A 24211-nucleotide genomic window follows, 5' to 3' on the forward strand; every position below is an offset into this window, starting at 1 on the left:
CAAACTCAGTTCTTCCGGTTGTAGGTTTTTGTGGTCAAATTCGTTGGCCAAAATTTGTATTTAACCAGATTTGCATTAGAATGCTTAACAAATGTCCATGTTACAATAAAATTAGCACGAGCCTTATTACCGACATTAAAAGCTTATAAGATAGTTTTAGTTTAGTGAGGTGTTATTTTTAAATTAAATTGAGATATAGTTTGTTTCCTACTGGTTAGATTCAACAAGTGGAACTGTTATCCTCCTTTTAAATGTGTCTGGTAGCTCTTACCCGATTAGTTTATCAACCGGAACCTTTGCCAAACCAGTTCAAGGTGACCTAGGCTTTTGTAATATCTCCTTAACTGGTCTCCCTGCTTCTAATTTTGTTCTTTCTCCATGTAGTAGTCAGCGTCATCTTTAAAAAGTATCTCAGATCTTGTTACCCATATTTTGTAAAGACTTTATTTATTTATTTTTAGAGGAAGGGGAAGGGAGAGAAAGAGGTGAGGGAGAAACATGGATATGTGAGAGGAACATAAATTGGTTGCTTCTCATTGCCCCCAACTGGGGACCTGGCCTGACACCCAGGCATGTGCCCTGACTGGGAATCGAACTGGTGACCTTTTCGTTCGCAGGCTGGCATTCAGTCCACAGAACCACACCAGCCAGGGCTGTTACCCATTTTTAAAATCCGTCGGTGATGTGTGCTTTCACTTAGAATAAAGTCCAAACTTTAAAAAATACATATATTTTATTGACTATGCTATTACAGTTGTCCCAATTTTTCTCCCTTTGCCCTCCTCTGCCTGGTACCCCCCATTTGCTTCAGCAATTCCCCCACTTAGTTCATGTCCGTGGGTCATGCATATACGTTCTTTGGCTTCTCCGTGGAGGCATACAAAGTCTTTCAAAATCTGGCCCTTGCTTTATTCTTATATTACTCTCTCCTTCACTGCTTTCTTTGCAGGAAGGCCCTGACCCAGGCATCACCACGAGTCTTCTGCATATTTGTGCACTTGGCTGCTGTTGTTGTTGTTGTTTTGTTCTTTGGGCTAGAAAGTAAGCTGAAGGAGGAAAGGGGATTTGCCTTGTCTGTTGCGATAGCCCCAGTGCCTAGAGTAGCCTTGGCACAAAGTAGGCAAATAGTTGCTGAAAGAATGACCAAGTTCAAGCCAGTTCAGTTTTTTTTTTAGACTTTCCTTGTTTTTCAAACCACTCTCCAGTCAGAAAAATTTGATCATTCTCCTTTGTTAAACCCAGTCTGATGTGGTTATTGTTAGAATTTGAAGGGGTAGCACTCATCCTGTCTCTTGCTCTATGTCCTTAGCTTTATTTTCTCTGGGAGATTCCTGTGTTCTGGCAATGAAGCAGACCAGTGACTTACAATGACAGTGTCATGTCTATTCCATGTCTTGGCTGCCAGGAATTATAGTCCTTGCCAAAAAGAGGTCAACTTCTCTTTGAAACACCAGAAATCATCTTAGATTTGAAGGGGTTGGGGAGAGATTCTTCAGGAATAAGCTAGGGATAAGAGGCAGAGAGAGACTTTAGGAATAAGCTAGTAGTTTTTTTTTCTTTTCTTTGTAAACACTTATTTTTATTGATTTTAGAGAGGCAGGAAAGGAGAGAGAGAAACATCTATTTGTTGTTCCACTTATTTATGCATTCACTGATTGATACTTACTTGCATTTGCCCTTACTGGGTATTGAACCCACAACCTTGGTGTACCGTGATGATGCTGTAACCAACTGAGTTGCCCGGCCAGAGCTACTAGTAGTTATTTTAGAAAATAACTTTCTATGGCCCTTTGAAAGCCATATAGCTTTCCATTCTGGTCTTTTCCATTTCAAGATTAAGCAGCTCAATTTCAGTTATACTGTGTTTAGTACCTGGGTGATTTTTCCCACCAAGGATGCATCCTTTCTCATTGTTTTTTTTTTTTTTTTTTTTTGCTCATCTCTTTTTTGCTCCTCTGGCACCAGTGGGGCAGTGGCGTGGATCTGGTGTGAAGGAGAGGGATAAACCACAGTCCTAGTTCTTCTGCAGGACTTCATCTGAATATGGTCAATAAAATTTTCCTTTGGAACAATGCTCAGCCATTTCTCCAAATGCTAAAGTTTTCCATTTAAAGATATAATTCCATGGTCACCCTCCTCCTCCCTGTGTATTTCTAATTCAATAACTTAGGAAGAGCCAACAAGTCTGCTTAATAAGAAGCAAATGAAAATGCGGAGTAGGCCCCGTTGAAGCGCGGTGTTTGTTATAAAGAATAACAGCCAATATGGCTGGTAGGGCGGTAATGGGAACCAGAAAATGTTATTTCCACTTTATGAATATTAGGAATTTGCTGCCATTTAGAACTAGATGTTTCAAAAGATGTGGTGAAAGACAAAGAAGTTTTTAGCCTGGCTACATCTAGATAATTTGTTCTATAGTGATGAATTATGTTTCCCATGGGTGACCTACTTAGAAGCATGGAGGCTCAGGCAGAACTGTGGCATGTCGTGCTGAACTGAATCAGGAGGCCTTCCGTCCTGGGGAATGATCGTCGCCTCCTGCTTCTTTTCTCATAGGTTACTGCACTATTTCTCAGGCAAAGTAGAGGAAATGGAGATCGGATGGCTGGCTAAGAAAGAATAATATTTTTGTTTTTCATATTAATATTTATATTAAATACTGTATACTTTTTGTATACAATTTTAAATTAAATTATTTATTACAAAACAGTATTAGATAAAATATCTATACTATATTTTATAGTAAATGTGAAATTTCACTGGTACAGTAATTAGAGAAGAGCATGGACTTTGTTCCCTTATGAAAATAATTTTAACTTTCTTATCAGTTAAAAATATGTAGTGTTTATGCTCATCTGCTATTTTTAAGGGAACTTTTTGATTATAGGCTTATATAAATATTTTTTAAAATTTAAAACATTTTAAAATACAGAATTTTAAAATTCTAAAATGTTTTGCTTATCTTCAAGGCACTCATTCAGTTCTCAACCAAAATTAGCTTAAAAGTGGCTGGCCTATTTTAATTTTAAACCTGCTTTTTATTATTATCGTTGTTGTTATTACTATTATTATTATATTTTGGTGGTCTCACTCAAGGTTAGGTTAGGTAGGTATAAGAGAAGCAAAAAGCCCTAGATTAGTTTCACTTAGGCATTTCTTAACTAAATCACATCTGTGTGGTACTTTATTTTATTTTTAAAATATTATTTATTTATTTATTTTTAATTTTTTTATTGTTGTTCAAATACAGTTGTCTCCATTTTCTTCCCACCTCAGCCATCACCACCTCCCGCCCTCCATTTCTGTGGTCCTTTATTAGTTAAATTACCTGTCAGCTCACTGTTCTTCCAAAAGGAAACCCGAAGCCATACTGACGAAAACATGCTCATTTTCTCCCCGATTCACTGTACTCTGCCTCTCTTGCTCTAATTTTGAACTTGTTTTTAAAAAAGGAAATTGCTCTTGGATTTTTATGTTGAAAAGATTTATGTTGATTTTTAAAAGGTCTTTTATTATGCAATTACCTCCGAAACTAGATGGAACTGTTTTATTGTAGTGAGTGTAAGCCTCCTCATATTCTCTAATTAATGAGGCAAGATATGAATGGAAAAATAAATTTACACTCTAAAAGGTGGTATTCATATAAATAATTTGAATCCAAACAGCCCCACTCTCGTTCGCACTGTCTTGGGTGTCTGTACAATGGAGCACAAGGAAAGCCCTTCCACAGTTGTGGTCCTCGCGGTACCTCCTGTGCTGCGGAGGCTTTCCCTTCCCGGCTCCGACGCCTGCCCTGCTGGGATAGACCTGGTAGCAGGTTTGTACTTCGGCAGGAGCCCGCTGTGTATGGGCAGCCGGAACTGCCTTGATGAGCTGAGCTGAGAAGAAATTTCAATTCCCCGAGAAAGTTGGTCTTTCCCTTCTGAAAATACCGGTGGGGATGAAGGGGGTCCATGGAAAAAGCAGAAAGGGACTATGGCCAGGAAAAGGTTGTTGTAATGAGTTTTCACAAGAAAGAAGTGGAAGAATTGTGAGGGTTATGGTAAAGGCCGGGACTTGAAGGTATCACAGAACACCCATTGAAGGCCTGAATTTTGCTAAGGGATTCTCAGTGAGTCTGATAAAGGAGAACAAGCCCTAACTTTCTTGGAAACTAGTAGTCCTTTTGATGTTGGTGCTTGACTTAATTTTGATCATTTTGTTTAACATCGTGAACTGTTAAAAGTGGGGTGGCTTTCTTCGGAAACTGGTGAGGGCCTTGGAGTTGTGGGGTATAAGGAAATTTTAGCCAGGCAGTCCTGAAAAGGGGATTATGAGAAGGATCAAGGTCTTAAAGGTTTTAAGGCAGACAGAATTCCTAAGGACCAAGCAAGAGTGAGATTTGTTTTCCTTTTGATTGCCTAGGAGCATCTGAATTACTGCGTATCTAGTTCATTTTTCCCATTCCAACATAGCAGGAAAGGTTAAGAATGTAGAGGTGTATAAGGTATCCAGGAGAGTTCTTCAGAAATGGAAAAGTTTCTGGGAACATCTCTGCTATTGGAAGTTTGGGGGTTTTGGAGATGCTAGGGAAAAAACAGACACCTCTAGGCCAGAAGGCCCAGAAGTTTAAAGGTCGCAGGAATTGTACAGCCATTGGATCTTCTAGAAGGTTTGTTTCAACCACGTGGGAGTTAATACTCCTTACTCAAATGAATGGCGTGAACTACAGGGCCCTGTGGACTTGATCGTAATGCACAGCAGAAGCATCCTCCTGTCTGGTGTTGGGCAGCCAGCTCTGCTGAGTGTGATGTGTCTTCAGTCAGACTCACCATCTTTGCGAGGAACCTTGTTAGGGCTCTCTTCCAAATGTGTTCTTCTTGCTCTGCAGCATTGCTTGCCAAGAAGAAAAAATAGACAGGAGGCCCAAGTTCTAGATTTCCGGATGCTGGATAAAGAGGACAGTGGCAGGACTCATTTTACATAACATAACTTGTGCCTCCATTGTGCAGAATGGTGTGGAATTAGGATGGGCCGCTGTGGGTGTTGAGAGGAGTACTACCTGCGCTAGCTGAAGGTTTGGGGTTGCTGAGTCCCTAAGCAGAGCCATGATGAAAGGAGTTATTTAAGGAAAAAAGTTATGAAATGCTGCATGTAAGTCAACAAGTTTTAGAAATTACTGGACCCCATATTGGCTTGGCGAGTCCCACTTGTTCTTACAGATAGATGAATATTCCTGCCAAATCACTTTCCCATGCACAGTTAGTCAGGTAACAGACACAATTTGGAGACGAGTCTGCTATTTCTAGGCTACTTTCAGGTATGTGATCTAATGCAACGTGTACTTTTCCGTCTGTTATAGGCTGTTTTCTAGGTGTAATACAGAATGGTTTATACTAACCATAGAATATAAGCATTTATACCATGTAGTCCATTTTTTTAAAAAACTGATGAGAAAATCGAGGCCCAGAGAGTGTCAATGACAACTCTGGGTCACACTGTTAATGACCAAACTGGTTCCCAAATCTACATTTTCTGGCCCATTCCAGTGCTCACTTAATTCCTTTAATTCCAACTCATCATCGTCACAACAACATGTGTGTATTTAATGCGTGTCACAAATTGTCCTAAGCATTATACATCTGTCATCTTAATTAATTCTCTTAATCAATTCAGTGAAGCTTTTCAGCATCGTGTTTGAGATGAGCAAATTGAGGCTTGATGTCTTGCCCGAAGAAACACAGCTAGTAAGTGCTGGAACTAAGATTTCAGTCCAATTCTGGCTGATTCCAAAGGATGTTCTTTTTTGTGTGTGTGAAATATTTATTTAAAAGGTATAAAGAATAATACAACAAATGCCCATCACCTGGCTTAAGAAATAAAACATAACTAATAAGGTGAAGCCCCCGCCCCATTGTATTTCCCTCTCTTTCCCTCAAAAGTAGCCAACCACAGAATCTCAAATCCGAGCCCTTCACCACGGAGCCATACAGCTCCATTTACTAAGTGCATTTCTGAGGAGCCAGGGATTTGGCAGTGAACAAGAAGGACATCTTCTCTGCTCTTGGCGCGGCAGGGGGGTGGTGGGGTTCCTGTAGGTGATAGTGAAATACTTGTTCGTTAACCATTCTGGAGACACCCAGAAGCTGGTAGGAAATGTCAGGTTTTCACGAACGAAGGACAGCTAGGGAGTCCTTTAGGCAAGCATGGGTGCCATGCTAGAAGGTTGCCTGGGTATTACACAGGCACATTACTGCCTTGAGAACACACATGCCTTTTCTCTTTTAGAGCTTTTTTATTTCCTGCTATGTTACTGGCCTTCTAGGAGAAGTAGATACTCCCTTCTCCTCTTGTGCTTTCCTGCCTCCACTTCCTTTCTTTAAAAACAGTGATTGAACATAGCACTTGACCCATACCTCTGTGTGGCAGTTTTATCTGTCTCATTTAATACACTTTCCATATTATCCCCACTTAAGACTTGGTCCAAGTAGATGGCACACGTGTCTGAGTGGAACTCACGCTCTTGGATAGAATTTCTATTTCAGTGCTTCTCAGTTTTTTGAGCCATCACTTCCTTTTATAAATACAAACTCCCTTATGCCCTGCATTCTGACAACTTTTGGATACTAACTGGTGTCCTACAATTCAGTTCAATTTTAACATTAATTGTCCTGTGCTAGCATCAGATTTCACAAGTTAAAAGTCAAGGTTTTCAACAAGATTACCCTTACTTTAGACGTCATCTTGCAAAGTGGGGTCCCCAGACTACCCAGTTATTCCTGGCTGACTACAAATTTGGGGCTTCCCATAAGCTGCTCAGGTTTGATAATTCACTAGAATGACTGACAGAGCTCGGGAAAGGTCTATACTTACGATTACACAAATGAACAGCCAGATGAAGTATACAGGGCACCACAGGGCAAGGTCTGAAAGGGTCCTGAGCACACAAGCTTTTGTTCCTGTGGAGTCCCAGGGCACCACCTTCCTGGCTCATCAGTATTCACGGACTAGGAAGGTCCCCTGAGTGTTAATGTCCAGAGTGTTTCTGTGGGGCCTCATTATGTAGGCACGATTGATTGAATCATTGGCAACATGATTGAAATCAATCTAGCACCTCCCCCGCCCTGGACGTTTTGGGGTAAGGCTGGAAGTTCCAACACTGTAATCAGGTGGTTGGCTTTTCTGGCAACCAGCCTCCATCCTGAAGCAATCCAGGCCCTCCCTTACCCACACAGTGAGTCACAGCCGGAGGAAAAACTCAAGTGTGGCTGGAAGAGACTAACAAAAGACATTCCTGTCACTTAGGAAATTCTAAGAGATTTTGAAGCTCTATTCCAGAAACTGGGGATAAAGACCAGGTGTATTCTTTATTATATCACACCCTCCTTTAATGTTATTTGAAATTGCAACATTAATTAATTTTTATTGAAAACAGATTGAACAAAGTAACTTTAGAATTTTTAAAAATTGCCTCAGCAGTTACCTACAATTCACAGCTCTTCAGTTGCTCTTGAGAAAAGCGCTGAAAGGGATAGTTCCAGAGTCTCCGGGAGGTGGAACTCATTTCCCAAACGGCAGTGCTGAAGCCATAGCGATACTCTCGTGTTGGGCAAGGTGACATAGTCCATTCGGTCTGGTTGATGTGATAGAGGTCCTTTTCCTAGTCATAAAATTAAGAAAATTCAATTCATTATCCAAGTGTTTTCAAATATGTGGATATTGTATTAATGTAAATTCATACATGTTAAGTATGCACCTTATGTTCATAACAGTTTGGTATAAGCTATGTGGCATAGGAGTTGTTCAGAGGAAGAAGGGGAGGGATATAGAAGCCCTGGGGTGTCTTTAGGGATGAGGTAGGGTTTGAGATGTCCTTGAGAGATGGTTAAATACTTGGAAAAGTAGAGGGGAACGAGGTAATGGTATTTTAGGTGAAAAAAATACAGGTGAGGAGACAGGATTTGTCATGGCTTGTGTGTACTTAAACACAGCAGTATGGCCTTATTTCAGCAATTCATGCATCTGAGGAATAGTGGGAAATGAGTTTAAATGGATGAGCTGTGTTAAATTATGTATGATTTTCAAAGGCCTGTAGAATAGTTTCACCTTAATGTGGTAGGGAATTGAGAGTCAAGAAAGGCTTTTGATCAGGTGAGTTAGAAAATGAAAACAACATGTAAGAAACATGGATTGGCATTTGTATTGTTGATAGATTAATGAGAAGAGAGATTGGAGAAGAGGGTAGAAAATTAGGAACTGGGCCCTGGCTGGTGTGGCTCAGTGGATTGAGCACCAGCCTGCGAACTAAAGGGTTGCTGGTTCGATTCCCAGTCAGGGCACATGCCTGTGTTGCAGGCCAGGTCCCCTGTGGGGGGCACGCAGGAGGCAACACTGATGTTTCTCTGCCTCTCTCCTTCCCTTCCCCTCTCTCTAAAAAATAAATAACACATTTTTAAAAACCCTATTAAAAAGAAGAAAATTGGGAGGTGTTTTAGTAAAAGTACATGGGGAAAGTGGGAACTCAGAAGGAATGAATATTAAAAAATTTAAAGGAAAATCTGACAGAATGTGAATGCTAAGTAGAGAGGAAGGATTAATTAAGATGGCTACAGTTTTTGAATTTTTGCTTTTTATCCTGATGTGTAGAGAGAATGTTCTTTATTGGTGAAAAATTTGTAAGTCTATTTGAATATAATCTCCATGAGAGTTTAAAAAGCAGGGAAGACCTTGATGAATGGTATCCCCAGCACCTGGAATAGTGCCTGGCGTAGAGAGGGACCGGTACTCAGGGGTGAAGCATGCATTTTACATGAAACCTTTAAGTAAGTTTCAGTTGCCATCTGTAAATTTAGAATACACCAGATTTTACTACCAAAATGACTAAAAATAATACCCTTCTCTAGTAGCAAAAATTATGTTTGTTTTAGAAAGTTGGGAAAATATGGAAAAGCACAAAGAAGAAAGTTACAATCACATTTACTTCAGAGATAATCACTGTTGGTGTGTATATCCTCCCCGGTATTTTTTCTTTGCAAATACATTTCTTTACTAAGTGGGATCGTATTGTACCTGTTGATTTATACCTGCATAAATACCATTTTAAAAATAAATTAAGCCCTGGCTGGTGTGGCTCAGTGGATTGAACACTGGCCTGCGAACTGAAAGGTTGCCAGTTCAATTCCCAGTTGGGGTACGTGTCTGGGTTGCAGGCCAGGTCCCCAGTTGGGGGTGTGCTAGAAGCAACTGATCCATGTATCTCTCGCACATTGATGTTTCTTTCCCTCTTTTTCTCCCTCCCTTCCCCTTTCTCTAAAAGTGAATAAGGAAAATCTTTTAAAAAAATTACAACAATTTGAGCCTCCAAGTAATGACAGTAACAGATTATAAACTGTAGAATAATCCATGAGACCATGCTAAAATGAATCAGAAGGGAAGTTTTTTCTTACAGTAGAATGCAAAGTAATGTAGAAGGTTTGACAGAAATAGAAAATTTTAGGAAAGAGTCATGATGGCTGCTAAAGACAGTAGGCAAAAGTTTGATGAGAAACAGGACATTTACATACTTCTCATAAGATACTTATTAATTACAAAAGGAAAAACAGTAACTTTAAAGTGGAGGAACCTGGCAGGCACCACCTCCTCCTAGTGATGGCAGCCGACGTCACCAGTAATGGGACAAAACTGGCATCATCCGTCTTCTGCTGTGATGCACTGAGAAGGATGCATTATCACTCCTGTGGTATTCTTGCCAAAAATGCAAACCCTGAACTCACTCATGAGTTGACATCATACAAACTGATCCAAGGGATATTCTACAAATTAAATGGCTTGTATTTTTTAAAAATATTAAGGTCATGAAAGGTAAAAAAGACTGAGGAGCTCTTCCAGATTAAAGGAGACTAGAGAGACAAGAGAACGAATGCAATATTTGATCCTGGACAGGAAAAACACCCTGATTTTTCTTGTCTATCAAAGATAATAGTGGGACAGATGTGAGATGCGATAAGGTGTATAGATTAAGTAATAGTGTTGTATGGCTGTTAGTTCCCTAACCTTGACAACGCACGGTGGTTATGTAGGAGAATGACCTTGGCTTTAGGAAACGCATACTAAGGTTCTTAAGGGTAAAGGGTCATCACGTCTGCCGCTTACTCTCAAGTGGTTTAAATTTTTTTAGAGCATTTGTATTTAGAGAGCGTGATAATGCAGATGTGGTTAAATGTTAACATACGTGGAATTTGGTTAGGGGATAGGCCTAACTCCTTTGTACTATTTTTGCAGCTTTTCTGTTAAGTCTGAAATTTTCTCAGAATAAGTTTTTTAAAAATCGAGCCAGAGCTGCTGAATTAGTCTCCAGTGAATCAGTGACTATCCTAACTAACTCGTGGATAACAGTATTTGTGTATGCAGTGCTCGCTGACTTCAGAGGTCGCCATTCTTTTTCCGTGTTTTTTAACTTGTGTTAATATTGTCTAAAGCCTGGCATAAGAAAGAGAAAGGAACACTGGCTTAGCCATCAGGAGGTGGGTTATTCTCTTAGGTGTGCCACTAGCCTTTTAGTGAGATCTTGAGAAAATCACTGTCTCTGGGCCCCAGGTTCTTCATCTGAACACATTTAGCGGGAGCTGGATAAGCTGACATGGATGACTAGGTTCTAGCAGTTCCAGGACGATGGCTTCTAGCTTCACTGGCGTGGTGGGAATGCAGTGACAGTGTTTATTTGCAGCCACGTGGAAAGGGCCCAAGCATTCTCACACAAGTCAGCTGAAGAGAACCGTGGCAATCAGAGCTAGAAGACATCTGGTAAACCATCTAGTCTGGGGCTCCCCCGGCAGCACGCACTTGTTCGCAGCACACCCTTTACGTTTTGACCAGTGCGCTTTCTAGCTGTTCGCTGTTTTTCTAGAGACTTGTGTTTTTTCGTTCACCCATTCTTTCAGTCATTAAAAAAAAGAGTGAGACTTTTCTTAACTTTAAAATCTTCCAGTTCTTTTATGTTTAGACTTTACTTTTGAAAACAGTAATTTGCTATTATGGCGGAGATTAATAGGCAGGTGGACTGATTTCCTCTAGAATAACAAAAGGATTTAGTTGATAAGCAGTTGGATGTCTGTGGTAGTAATTATATGATCAGAAAGGGATGGGAATGGAAATCACATTTCAGAATAAAAATTAAGATTTTTAGCTTGTGCATAAGAAAAATGATAGGTTAGGAAATGTAACAGGAAAGTTTCTTTGCTCTAACTAACCCTTTTGACATGATACCCTAAGAAACAAAGAATGTAAGGATGTACAGAAGTAGGCACTCTGCCCTTCTATTGGTAAGGATGTAAATTGGTTTATTCTTTTTTGGAGGTAATTTAATAATATCTATTAAAAACAAAAGATTGTGCATACCAACTTGAGTTCCATTTCTAGAAATTTATCCTCTGGAAATACTCATTGTAGCATTTTTATAAAAGTGAAAACTTTAACAGTGTTCATTGTTAGATGATATTAATTATGACAGCATACAATGGAATCTTATACAACTATCAAAAAATAATTTAGGAAGCTTTTTAAATGTTAATATAAAATGGATTTATTGCTATTTTTAAAAATTGTGATAAAATACAGAAACCGTAATATTTAACATTTTAACCATTTGTAAGTGTACAGTTCAGTGACATTAAATACATTTACAATTTTATGTAACCATCACCAATTTCTAGATTTAAAACTTTTTTATCATCCGAAATAAAAAACTTTGTATCCATTAAATAATAACTACCCCCCCAACCCAGAGATTGTTACATGGTGATGTGGAACACTGTACCCGAATACATAATTAAGTGATAAAGGAAGATTGCCAAATAGAATGAATACTGTGGTTCCACTGTGGTAAATTACTATAATATGTTAATTTAAATGTAAGGAAAATCCAGGAGACTGTGTATATTAACCTGTTAATGGGGGACATTATGGAAGAACTTTACTTTTAGATCATGAATTTTGGTAATTCCTTGTTAAACAATAAGTATGTATAATTTTTCTAAGCAGAAAAAGATACTTTATTATACTAGAACTTGGTAATTTTGATAGCTCTGATTTGTAGCTAACAGCAGACTTTCTGTGTGGTTGCTGAATTTGAGTTTATGTAGAACCTGAACACTTGATTAAAGTAGTAATTTTTCTTTTCACAGCTAGAGTTGGAAAGACATCGCTGATTATGTCTCTGGTCAGTGAAGAATTCCCAGAAGAGGTAAACATTTTTATTTCTTTCCTATTTTAAAATGTTTTAAATTTATCAAAATTGAGCTAAAATGAAACAATTTTGCCTATTTTGCATGTGTTTCCTTTCTAACAGTTGTGACTTTGAAAAGGCTCATATTATTTTACACCAGCCATCTCTGAAATACAATGTAGGCTTAAGAATCACACTAGATCCAAGTTCACCTCCATCCTTTGCATTTCCTACTTTTGACCTTGGCTATTTGTCAACTCTGTACCTTAGTTGTCTCATCTGCAGAATGGGAGCTGAGAGGGATATTAGAGATTATCTAATCTGTATAATCCTTTTTTTTTGTTCCGGGTAAATTGTTTCTTAAAATAAAATGTTACTCATAAGCCCAGAACAAAACAGATGAGTATTCCTTTAGTTGAAGTTAGGGTGAAAGGTCTGGACCCCCACTTGCCTTTCACCTGACACCCCCTAATCTTTGAGAGAACCACTAGGGTTCTGACACACATTTGAAATCCTTCATTATTGTCTACTTCCATCATTTCACCAATGGAGAAACTAATTCATTCTGTCTTCGCCTACCTCAGAGGATTATGGTGGGTCTCCAGTGGGGTAAGACTACTAATGGGAGAGCCACCGAAGGGAAGGTGGCTTTATTATATTACTGGCAATAGATTTATGTACCGTTTGGAAGTTCCATGATGAGGGATCGCTGCTTATGGCCTTAGGTAAAGTCAGGATGATATTGTGGGGAATGGGACCAAAGCAAATGAGATGAAAATTTGTTTTTTTAATTTTCTTTCTTCACATAGCAGGTGTTATTAGTGCCACAGTTTATATTTACCCTTTTTAAAAACTTGTTTAGGTAGGAGTATCTGTATAATTTCAGTATTCAGAAATATGATGTGATAGTATTTTCAACAGTGGCCATATAACCATTCATTATTTCTTTTACTTTTTTTTCCTCTTAAATAAGATGGTTAAATAACTAACTACTTAATTCATGAAATGAAGTGTATTTTCATGTGTGGTTTATGGAATTAGCAACATTAATTATGATCACTCAGGATGTAATACCTAAAAGTTTTCTATGGTAATTTAACTTAGTTTAGAATTATCATTTTAGCATAGTCCTTTTGGGTATGAATAAGGGATTTTTAAATGAGTAAAATCATCCAGTCTTTCTAAACAATGTAATTATTAAGAATAAGACTTATTATATAGCCAATCAGTTATCTGCTGGAAGGAATTAATTTTGATAATTTGTTTTATTTGAGGATTATTTTAGATTAACATAGTTTCTCATTTGTAGAATATTTTAAGCCTTCAACAAAATAGAATGAAAACAACATATTTTAAAAATCTAATGGTTTTTTAAAAAAGATTTTATTTATTTATTTTTAGAGAGAGGAGGGGAAGGGAGGGGGGAAAAAGGGAAACATCAATGTGTGGTTGCTTCTCACACGCCCCCTACTGGGGACCTGGCCCGAAACCCTTTGGTTCGCAGGCCGGTGCTCAATCCACAGAGCCACACCAGCCAGGGCTAAAAAGCTAATGTTTGAAATGCCAAATTTAGATACTGTTTCAGGCTGCATCAGATCTGAAGTGTCCTTGTATGCACTGTGCCTACACAGGTAGAAATTTGTATTTTTTACAAGTAGTTTATCATACAGCATTAATATATATATTTGCATCTGTGATAAAGCACAAAATAAAGCATTTTTTAACAAATATAAGCATTTAAAAGTACAACGCATACCTGTAATAAGTATGGATGAAAGGAGCTTATATATAGATAAATTTACATAATCTGGTAACAGGTTTGATTGATAATATCCAAAGATTTTTCTTTTCTGTATTTGTTTTCAAATGAAGGTTCCTCCCCGGGCAGAAGAAATCACCATTCCAGCTGATGTCACCCCTGAGAGAGTCCCAACGCACATTGTAGATTACTCAGGTAATGAACGACTTGTTGACCAACCGGGGGTGAAGCTGTAGGGATAATTTAATCATCCTCAAAAAGGTATTTACTGAGCTTTAGAAAATGTTAAAGAGGGGTGGTCCTTTTTCTCTAGCAGTAAATGGTCATTTACTATTCTTGTGTCATTTATATCTTCTTGCTAATCCCCAGCCAGGCGCTCCTCAAGGCTCCATCTTTCAGTTCTGTCCCTAATGTACTAGGTCAGGTTCCGCAATAGGGAAAAGGAAGGAGGAATGGTAAATGACAAGACCTAGGTATGTTTTGAATTGGCATGCTTTGTTATCAGGCTTGCTGTGATAGTTTGGAAAGAGTTCTGAATTTAAAACTTATTGAATTCTAACTTTGTTCTTTAATTTTTCAGCCTGTGTCCCAAATAAAATAATAGTTAAAACAGTTGTAAGCTTGCTTATTACATTGTACAATAATAGAAGCACATCTGTGTTGCTTTAAACAACTTAAAATTTTTCTATACACTACTACTTGCTTTACAATCATTAAATTATTTTGTTGCGGGGCTTTTTATTTTTAAATTACATTTATTGGGGTGACATTGGTTAGTAAGATCACACAGGTTTCAAGTGTACATCTCTACGGTACACAATCCGTATATTGCATTGAGCGCCCAGCACTCAAACTCACATCCTCTTCCATCACCATGTATTTGTCCCCCTTTACCCTTTACTGCTGCCTGGGACTTTGTTCTTTTAAAGGGTCAATTGTAACGTGTACCACTCTGATGGGGGATTTTGGTAATGGGGGTAAGCTATGTGGAGGGAGGAGGTATATGGGAAGTTTTTGTACCCTCTGCTCAATTTTGCTATGAGCCTACATGTTTTTTAAAGTGGGTGTAACTACATTGGTAACACTTCGTTTTGCTAAACCAGTAGTCCGTGTAGCCTAAAACAGAAACATCAGTACTGTGCAGTCCGAAACGTAACGCTTTGAGCACTGAGAGAGTGACTAGGCCTAAAGCGAAGCGTGCTGTCAGTGTACAGTGCAGGCGAATCTAGAAGGCTTAGCGCGAAACAAATGTAAAATAGCTCGATAATTTTTCTGAGAATATATTGGAATTTTATATTTTTGATATTTTGGGTTAAATAAAAGTATTTTTACCTGTTCCTTTTTACTTTTCTTAAGGTGACTACCAGAAAATTAAAAATTCCATATATATGCTTGCATTGCGGTTCTGTTGGAGAGCACTGTATTAGAATCTGGGGGGGGGGGGTTGGATGCTTTCTGTTACAGTCTCATATCTAGCTTTATTTATAGAACTATTCTTTAATACATGTAGCCATATGACTAAATTCACTTCAGTATTGAAATTGGAGCCTTAACCCGCTGATTATTCAACATATGAAAAAATATTAAAAACAACCAATTATTTAGCATAATATAGAGTATAGTTGAAATTGTTTATGATACGAGTTTGTGTAGCTCAAATAACAGGAACATTGGGGGAAACATGTAACATAAGATGATCTAAGTTAATGTGTCAATAATGGCTTTGCTCTTCATTTGTGTGCTGCTTCGTCCTACCCATATCATGCATATCTCGCGCACTGTGGGGTTATGGGTGCATCTCCTCCCTGAGACCAGTGGCCAGAGATACGCTCTGCAGAGGGAATTCTTGACTCCTCATTCTCATGCTCTGGGTTTGCTGCTGGGGCCTGGTTAATGTCACTCATATCTGCTCTCTGGGTCTCCAGCTTGTACTGCCCAGATTCTCCTGTGGCCCTTTAACCTTGTGAATGGACAGACTCTTTGTCTGGGCTTCTGACTTCTCAGCACCCAGTTTTCTAGCTTGGGTTTCTGATCTCTTCTGCCCGACCCTTCTCGACTCTGGTCAGATACCAGCCTAGATTACAACACAATGCCTTCTGCTCTTCCCCGTCTGAGTTATCCTCTTGTAAACCTGTCCGTCAGCGCCAGCCGCTTCCTTATCAATCTTTCCTTCCCCTGGCTTGCCCTCGGCTTTGCCACCTAGTCTGGCCCTACACCAGGACACGAGGAATGAGGGTGTTTGAGGGATGTTAGATGGGCGTTGCGTGGATTTTAGCTTGGCCCTTAGTTTCTGTGGACACGTGGAAAATATTAAACTCTTTTTTACTTTGTCATTTGTAGAAGCAGAACAGAGTGATGAACAACTTCATCAAGAAATATCACAGGTGAGTTAAAAAATAGTTGTAGGGTTTTTGTGGGAAAACAGTGATGAGTCTAAGTCTGCTTTTTTTGTTTTCTCACTTATTTTGTTCTTATTGCTGACTTTGGGTATGTATTTTTGCTGTAAGTCCTTAGGTACTTTTTCCTTTTAGAGACGTGCTAAGTGTTTGCTACTACAAAAATGCTATTAATTTGTTAATTTTTGTTGTAGGCTAATGTCATCTGCATAGTTTATGCTGTTAACAACAAGCATTCTATTGATAAGGTATGAATTGTGACTTTTTTCACTATATTTAGTTAAATTTCAGTGGGGGCACTTTCAAAATTCATCCTTGACTTAGAATTTTAGGGGCTAGAAGCCAGGTACTTTTCAAAGAAGATCCTCATGTGGCTTAGATCTTGTTAATTTTCATTTTAGGTAACAAGTCGATGGATTCCTCTCATAAATGAAAGAACAGACAAAGACAGCAGGTATTTTTTCTCTCTCAAATTTTGTATATGGAAAAATAGCACGCTTATAAAAGAGTTGCAAGTAGTGTAATGAACACCTGTAAACCTTTCACTGAAATCCACCAGTTGCTACCAGTTTGCTGCATTTGCTTTATCTATAGGTCTATCTCCCTGTTTGCATACACCCTCCTTTTCGGGGGAGAAATTATTTGCGGCAGCACAAATGTTTGAGAGCAAAGCACAGAATAGAGCTCTGATACTGCAGTGATTCACAATTTCAGATAGTAAATATTTTGGTATTCTTAAAGTTTTCTTTCTCAAACTGCTGCTTGAAAAGTATGTGCCTTCTCTCTTGAGATGCCCCTTTGATGAGGAATGGCTTTCTCCCTTGTCCTGGGTTGCTCGTAGTGTGGTGCGTGTAAGAGCACAGGACTTTGAGGAAATTGAAAGACCTTTGAGATCTGGTTTGGCTGCTTGTGAGCTTTAAGACTTGATTTCACTGAGCCCATTTCCTCAGCGGTAAGCACAGATGAGGATAATCCTCTTGTGGTTATTTTAAGAACGCACTGAAATAATGCATGTGTAAGTGCTTTATAAGTTCTCTAAAAAGCTCTAGGGGTCTTCATTTAGGAATTTAGACAGGGAGAATTCTTTGAAATTCTTTGGAAGACATATATGTGACAAGGAAAAAGCAGGAGAACACACATTTTGTATTTTTCTGAGTAGGGTGGTAGTTGTAGGTATCTATCTTTGAATTTTAAGTCAAAATGAAAACATTTTTCTTGTAGATTGTATAATTGAACATGTTATTTATGAAGCATTTGAGTCTTTTTAAATGTTAGGAAAGCAACTAATATCTGTGTATTGTATACATCTGGTCCATTACTTGCTTTTTTATTTTTATTATTTTATTTTATTTTTTAAAATTTAATTTTTATTATATATTTTTTCCATTACCATTTAGTCCCCATATACCCCCCACCCCTTACTTGCTTTTTTAGATTTATTTTTTTAGTTGGGCATTTTGGGGCCTTGCAACCCGAAGATCTGGATCTAAATACACGAACATGGTCACTGACCCTTGTCCCCCAAGTCTACATAAGGAGCCTTGTGACTGAGGTGGTATAGTGTGTGCTGTGCCTTGCAGCTCTGATGGCTCCTCTTTGGTTGTAAACTGCATGGTGACATACTGTCAAGGAGAAAAGAACAGGATGACCCTCTAGAGCTACCCTGTCCAGTGCAGTAGCCTCTAGTCAGTTGTGGCAATTTAAAGTTAAATTAAGTGAAATGAAATAAAACTAAAAATTCAGTTTTTTGAATACACTTAGTTGCATTTCAAGTGACTGTAGTAATGGACAGTACACATAAGGAACGTTTCTGTCATCATAGAAGGCTGTGTTAGAGCACCCACCTGCATGCTCTGGTGCCTGCTTGTCTTGCTAATTATTAAAGCTGTTTCCAGGAGGGACTCTTCAGAGAAGGCAGTTTTGCCAGGATCTGTCAAGTACCACTGGATTTTTAAATTTTGGCTTTACTATGACAAGCTTCCTAAAATGCTGTGGTTAGTTTTGTGGTCCTTTCAGTGTCATCTGAAAGTGGCTTTTAGCCCTGGCTGGTGTGGCTCAGTGGATTGAGTGCTGGCCTGTGAACCAAAGGGTCGCTGGTTTGATTCCCAGTCAGGGCACATGCCTGGGTTGTGAGCCAGGTCCCCAGTTGGGGGCGTGTAGAGGCAACCACACACTGATGTTTCTCTCCCTCTCCTTCCCTCTCTCTAAAAATAAATAAATAAAATCTTTAAAAAAATGAAAGTGGCTTTTAACATTTGGAGATCTAATTGAGCTTCCTCAGGTGTGGCTGTATTTTTTCCCTCCCTGAATTATATCAGCATAGTTATTTTTCTTGTGGTTGACTTGACCCAACGTGGTCTGTTTCTTTATTATATGGCCCTTACACTTTTCAATATCTTCCTCCTTTAAGTTTATATTAAAACATTTTTTTAAATTTATTGATTTCAGAGAGAGGGTGGAAAAGAGACAGAGAGAAACATCGATTTGTTGTTCCACTTATTTATGATTTCATTGTTTGATTCTTGTGTGTGCCCTGACTGGGGATTGAACCCGCAACCTTGGCAAATCAGCACAACACTCTAACCAACTGACCTACCTGGCCAAGGCCCTTAAGTTTATATTTGTTACACATTATTCCTAGGACTTCCTTGGGCCATTGTTACAGTGTTTAAAATTGTTTTTTTTATTAACATACAGTTGGACTACAATATTATATTTGTTTTTAAGTATACAGCATGGTGATTAAAAATTTATATACTGGCCCTGGCCAGGTGGCTCAGTTGGTTAGAGCATTGTCCCATACACTAAAAGGTTGCAGGTTCGATCCCTGGTCAGGGCGTGGCATGAGGTAACAGATCGGTGTTTCTGTCTTCCTTCCTGACTCTGTAAAATCAATAAACATAGCCTTGGGTGAGGATTAAAAAAACAATAACGACATAAAAGTTTATACACCTCATGCTGGGATCACCACCCTGAGTGCAGTAACCATCTGTCCCTGCGCAAAGTCGGCACACTGTTACTGACTGTATTCCCTGTGCTGTGCTCTGCATCGCCACGGTTGGTTTATTTTGGAACTGGGAGTTTGCACTTCTTATTCTCGTACTTCCTGTTCTCCTTCACCTTTTCCCCGTATTTTAGTGGTTCTTAATTGGGGGTGCTCATCACTGTCATGTGAGGTACTTTAAGAAAATATAGATGCTTTTGCCCTACCCCTAGAGTTTTAGAATTGGTAGGTTTGGAGTAGGGTTTGGACATGCGTATTTATTTTTAAGCTCCCTAAATTATTCTGAGCACACCTTTGGTTGGAAACCACTACATTTTTGGAAACTCTTCTGTCTCTGTTTGGAATATATATTTGGGTTATATAGTAGGTCAGGGTTTTTTTTAATGTATAACACTGAGAGGGTAAATAAATACTTGTAAGTTTTCCTATTGCAATCTTCCAACAAGATGATTTGCTTTCACTCCAAAATCTCTTGCAGGGGCACAAATAACAGTTCTCCGCTAGACTAGTTCTCTTTGGTTTCCCCATTCAGATTTCTGATAGGCCTGTCAGAAGCAAAATCCTTGTCTGAAACAAAACCCTAATCCCTGCCTGCCCCCCCTCCACAAAAAAAACCCTCTCCATCTTTTCTGTCTCAGGAGATCTACTCATTTTGTCTAGCTAACAACCAGTATATTTTTTGATTTTTGCCTTTGTCTCAACTTCCATATCTAATCTTCTAGCTGTAACATACCATATCATCATGTAAATATTTCACTGAAAAATAATGACTGCATTTTAGAAGGTCCAGCAGATCATGTCATTCCCCCAGTAGTTTCCCATTTTACACTTAAAATAAAACCTACACTCCTTACTACATCTGTAAGTCCTCACGTGTTTGGGTTTTGCTCCTCTCTTCAACCCCATTTCCTACTTCTCTTTTGCTCAGGAGTCTCCGCTCTGGGATTTTTTTTTCTTTGGACCAAGGATGTTTTTCAGTCTGGGGCTTTTGTGCATGCTGTCCGCAGCCCGCTCTTTTCTGGCTCTTCACGTGGCAGATTCCATTTCATTGTTCAGCCGTTGACCCAAATGCCACCTTGTCAGAGAGATGTTTCCCTGATTATCACATGTAATTACCATATTTTGCCCCGTATAATGCACACTTTTATGCCCAAATTTTTGAGGGAAAAATAAGGATGCACATTATACGTGGGGAGTACTAATTCTGTATCTATATGAATGTTTTTCATTCTTTTATTTACTCATGCATTAAAAGTATAACTCTAGAAAGCAATAACTATATCTGTATGCAAAACAATACCCTGGAATATGATAATTGGTTTTGTTTCTAAAAATAAGTAAATAAAAAATTGAATTAAAAAATTAAAAGACTTTTTTACTGAAAGTTTGGGCCAAAAACGTGGGTGCACATTATATGTGGGAGTGCATTATACACAGCAAAATGTGAGTAGTTTCCTTTCATTATTCTATCCCGTACCCCACTATTTATTTTCTTCATAGCACTTACAGAATTGGAAATTGTCTTGTTTATTTGCTTATTGTCCATTTCCTGATTTTTACTACTAGCAAGGGATGGGACTTTGCCTATGTCCTTAATGCCTAGAACAGTACCTGGCTTCTAGTAGGTACTCAGTAAGTATTTGTTAAATATGCTCTCTCGTGGGCTTGAGCTGACTACAAGAGAGGGGTTCGTATTGGGGAGATTGAGTAAAGCTTATTAGTTAGAACGGGTTGTGATGTACATTAAAATATAAATCTAATGGGTTTTGCCTCCCTTATTATTACAATGTGCCCTGTTCGTTTCAGGCTGCCTTTGATACTGGTTGGGAACAAATCTGATCTAGTGGAATATAGTAGCATGGAGACCATCCTTCCTATTATGAACCAGTACACAGAAATAGAAACCTGTGTGGAGGTACGCCTTATTTGATTTTGAAATTTACTGTTGGTGAAGTCTCACTAAATTGAATTTTGGAGTAGAGTGGGAGATGTAGGAGGGAATAAATTTCCTTTGTGAAGTCTTGTAAACCAAATCAGAGAACTTGAAGTTGGCCTCTGAGCTCTTTGTAGACAATCATCTTGTGATATCCACTAAGAAAAAATGCATTGTTCAAGGAATCTTATTACCTTATATTGTTTCTAGCTCTCATAATTGCTTTCAGACTGTAAAATTGTAAACTTTTTTTTTTTAGTGTTCAGCAAAAAACCTGAAGAACATATCAGAGCTCTTTTATTATGCACAGAAAGCTGTTCTTCATCCCACAGGGCCCTTGTACTGCCCAGAGGAGAAAGAGGTAACCCCTTGGCCCCCCAGTGTGTGGTGGTTAGTAGGGGATGAAATGTGTGGGTAGGGACTCGAGTGTGGTAGAGATTTTTTTAGTAACTCTTAAGTATTGTTGTAAGCTTGTGAAATTTATTGCTTATTATATTTACATTTTCTAGGTACTTTTCAGATACTCATGTTAAATATTCAGAAAAGTATTCCAGATCAAATACTGTTTCACGAAATGGCCTTAAAACAAACAGAAGAATTAGCAATAATAACAACTAGAAGTCCAAAGACTTAGCTGGAAGTCTGCCTGCTTTGCTGCTATAAAGTCCACAAACTTAAAAACATACACAAAGGAAAAACTTGTGCAGTTATTTGACATGGGTCCAACATGTAATACAACTCAAATACTCCTTCTGTTTTATAGCTAAGAAACACAGTAGTGCCTTAATGAAATATCTAAAATTTAACAATGTTTTGCCATAGAACTCTTAAAATTAATTAATTTTTAAATTAACATATAACTTACATGCCATAAAATTCACCCTTTTAAAATGTACAGTTCAGTGGTTTTTAGTCTATTCACCCATTTGTGTGTTCATCACTATTATCTAATTCCAGAACATTCCATCATGCCAAAAAGAAACCCTATACCCATTACTTGTCTGTCCTCCCCCCCCCCCCCCCCCCCCAGCCCTTGGCAACTAGTTATCTGCTTTCAGTCTGTATGGACTTGCCTTTTATGGACATTTCCTCCTTGCAGCATTGCCCAGTATGTGGTCTTTGTATCTGGCTCCTTTCACATAGTGCTTTCAGGGCACACCGTGTTGTAGCATGCGCCAGCTCTTCCTTCCTTTCAGAGGCTAAGGACGACTTCATTGTGTGGATGCCTTCCACGTTCTGTTTATCCCCTCGTCTGCTGGTGCACTTTTGGATTGTTTGCACTTTTTGGCTATTGCGAGTAGAATTGCTATAAAGATTAACACACAAGTTTGAACATCTGTTTTTAATTCCTTTGAGTGTGTATTTAGGAATGAGATTGCTAGCTCCCATGGTAATTCTGTGTTTAACTTTTCGAGGAACCACTAAATTGGATGAAGGTTCCAGTTTCGCCACACCTTTGCCAACACCTGTAGTTCGTTCCCCTCCACCCCCTTTTATTTATTATAGTCGTCCTAGTAGGTGTGAGCGGTATCTCACTGTTGTTTTGCTTTGCATTTCCCTGGTGGTTAATGATGATGTTCAGCTTCTCATGTGGTTTTTGGCCATTTGTCTATCTTCTTTGGAGAGTTGTCTAAGTCTTTTGCCTGTTTCTTGAGTTGTCTTTTTGCTTTTGAGTTTTTAAGAAATAAAAATTCAGTGTTTTTCAGGAACAGTTTATACTACCCGTGAGTGGTTGGCTGATTTTGACCTGTGGGCCAAATTTGGCCTGCCATTTGTTTTGTGTATAGCTTATGAGCTAAGAATTCCTTTTTAAATGATTGAAAACTATCAAAAGGAGTGACGTTTTGCGATATGGGAAAATCATATGACATTTAGACTCCATCGTTCATGAATGAAGTTTTGCTGCTCGTTCCTTTCTGTCTGTCTGCAGCTGCCTGCCTGCTGCAAAGACCGAGTGGAGTCGTCGCAGCAGAGCTTGTGTGGCGCTTCCCTCACTTCTCAGGGCTGACGTGACCGTGACCGCTGGACTGTTGAGTGCTGCGTGCGCGCCGCTAGTTGCACTGGCGCAGTTACAACCTGACCGTATTTCGAGTACCAAGGGTATTACTGTACTGTGACGTTTTATTTTATTATCAGGCCTTTACCTGTCCTGCCTAAACAAGATGAAAAAAGCCGATTTTTAGTCGGCAAAGCAGATATATGTTCTAAACTCAAATGACTGTTCCAGCAAAGGAAATTTCCGTCTTTCATACTCCATTTGACTGCGGTTGAGGAGCTTCCGCCCAGCCTTCAGTTGGAACTCACCAGTCCGCAGTGTGATGACATGCTAACAGGCAGAAATCAGGAGAAGAATCTCATGTAATTCTCTGAACACTTTCCAAGCAATGCCTGTGCCCAATAAAAGTTACATGTTTGTGGCTATGTATCAGTATTGGCAGTATGTAACTTTTTCATAGGGAATGTATGTAAAATCTCATTACAGATCAGCATTAACAGATAAACATTTGAAATCAGTTTTTATGATAAGGAACACTAATTTTTGAACCCTAATTTAGCAAAATGTTAACTCTCCAAAAAGATTTTTATTTTTCCAGTTTGTAGACCTATATAGCAAATTTATACTCAGTTACTATTATATTTTTAATTTCATCAATAAGAACTGTGGAAATTTGATTCTCTCTTGCTATGTAAGTACCTCCATGGCATTCTTGATTTTGCCTGTTAATTATTTGCTTTGTGGCCCTTTACAAAATAGTGCTGACCTCTGGTATAAGTAATTAATCTGAGTTATCCCTTAATCTGACCCTGATTTACTTTTCCTTAATCCTGGTTTACTGATCCTTAATTGGAATGCTTCTTTCTAATTTACTCTTAATCCAGAATTTCCCAGATTTGCCTCTTAATAATCACTACGCAT

At 38.7% G+C, this 24211-nt stretch overlaps 1 protein-coding gene across 6 annotated transcripts in view; it reads left to right on the top strand.

The window, feature by feature from the left end:
- Positions 1–24211, top strand: part of RHOT1 (ras homolog family member T1) — a 58957-nt gene that overhangs the window by 3156 nt on the left and 31590 nt on the right. For 5 of the 6 annotated variants that reach the window (XM_045198907.3, XM_024564654.4, XM_045198909.3 and 2 more), the window contains exons 2-8: positions 12162–12220; positions 14075–14156; positions 16302–16345; positions 16552–16605; positions 16759–16811; positions 21168–21276; positions 21554–21655. In XM_045198907.3, the coding sequence (XP_045054842.2) occupies positions 12162–12220; positions 14075–14156; positions 16302–16345; positions 16552–16605; positions 16759–16811; positions 21168–21276; positions 21554–21655 (503 nt within the window). The remainder of the gene's footprint in view (positions 1–12161; positions 12221–14074; positions 14157–16301; positions 16346–16551; positions 16606–16758; positions 16812–21167; positions 21277–21553; positions 21656–24211) is intronic. The other variant, XM_045198908.3, reaches the window with a different exon arrangement.

This window comes from Desmodus rotundus, chromosome 9 (genome assembly GCF_022682495.2).
Source record: "Desmodus rotundus isolate HL8 chromosome 9, HLdesRot8A.1, whole genome shotgun sequence".
Classification (NCBI taxonomy): domain Eukaryota; kingdom Metazoa; phylum Chordata; class Mammalia; order Chiroptera; family Phyllostomidae; genus Desmodus; species Desmodus rotundus.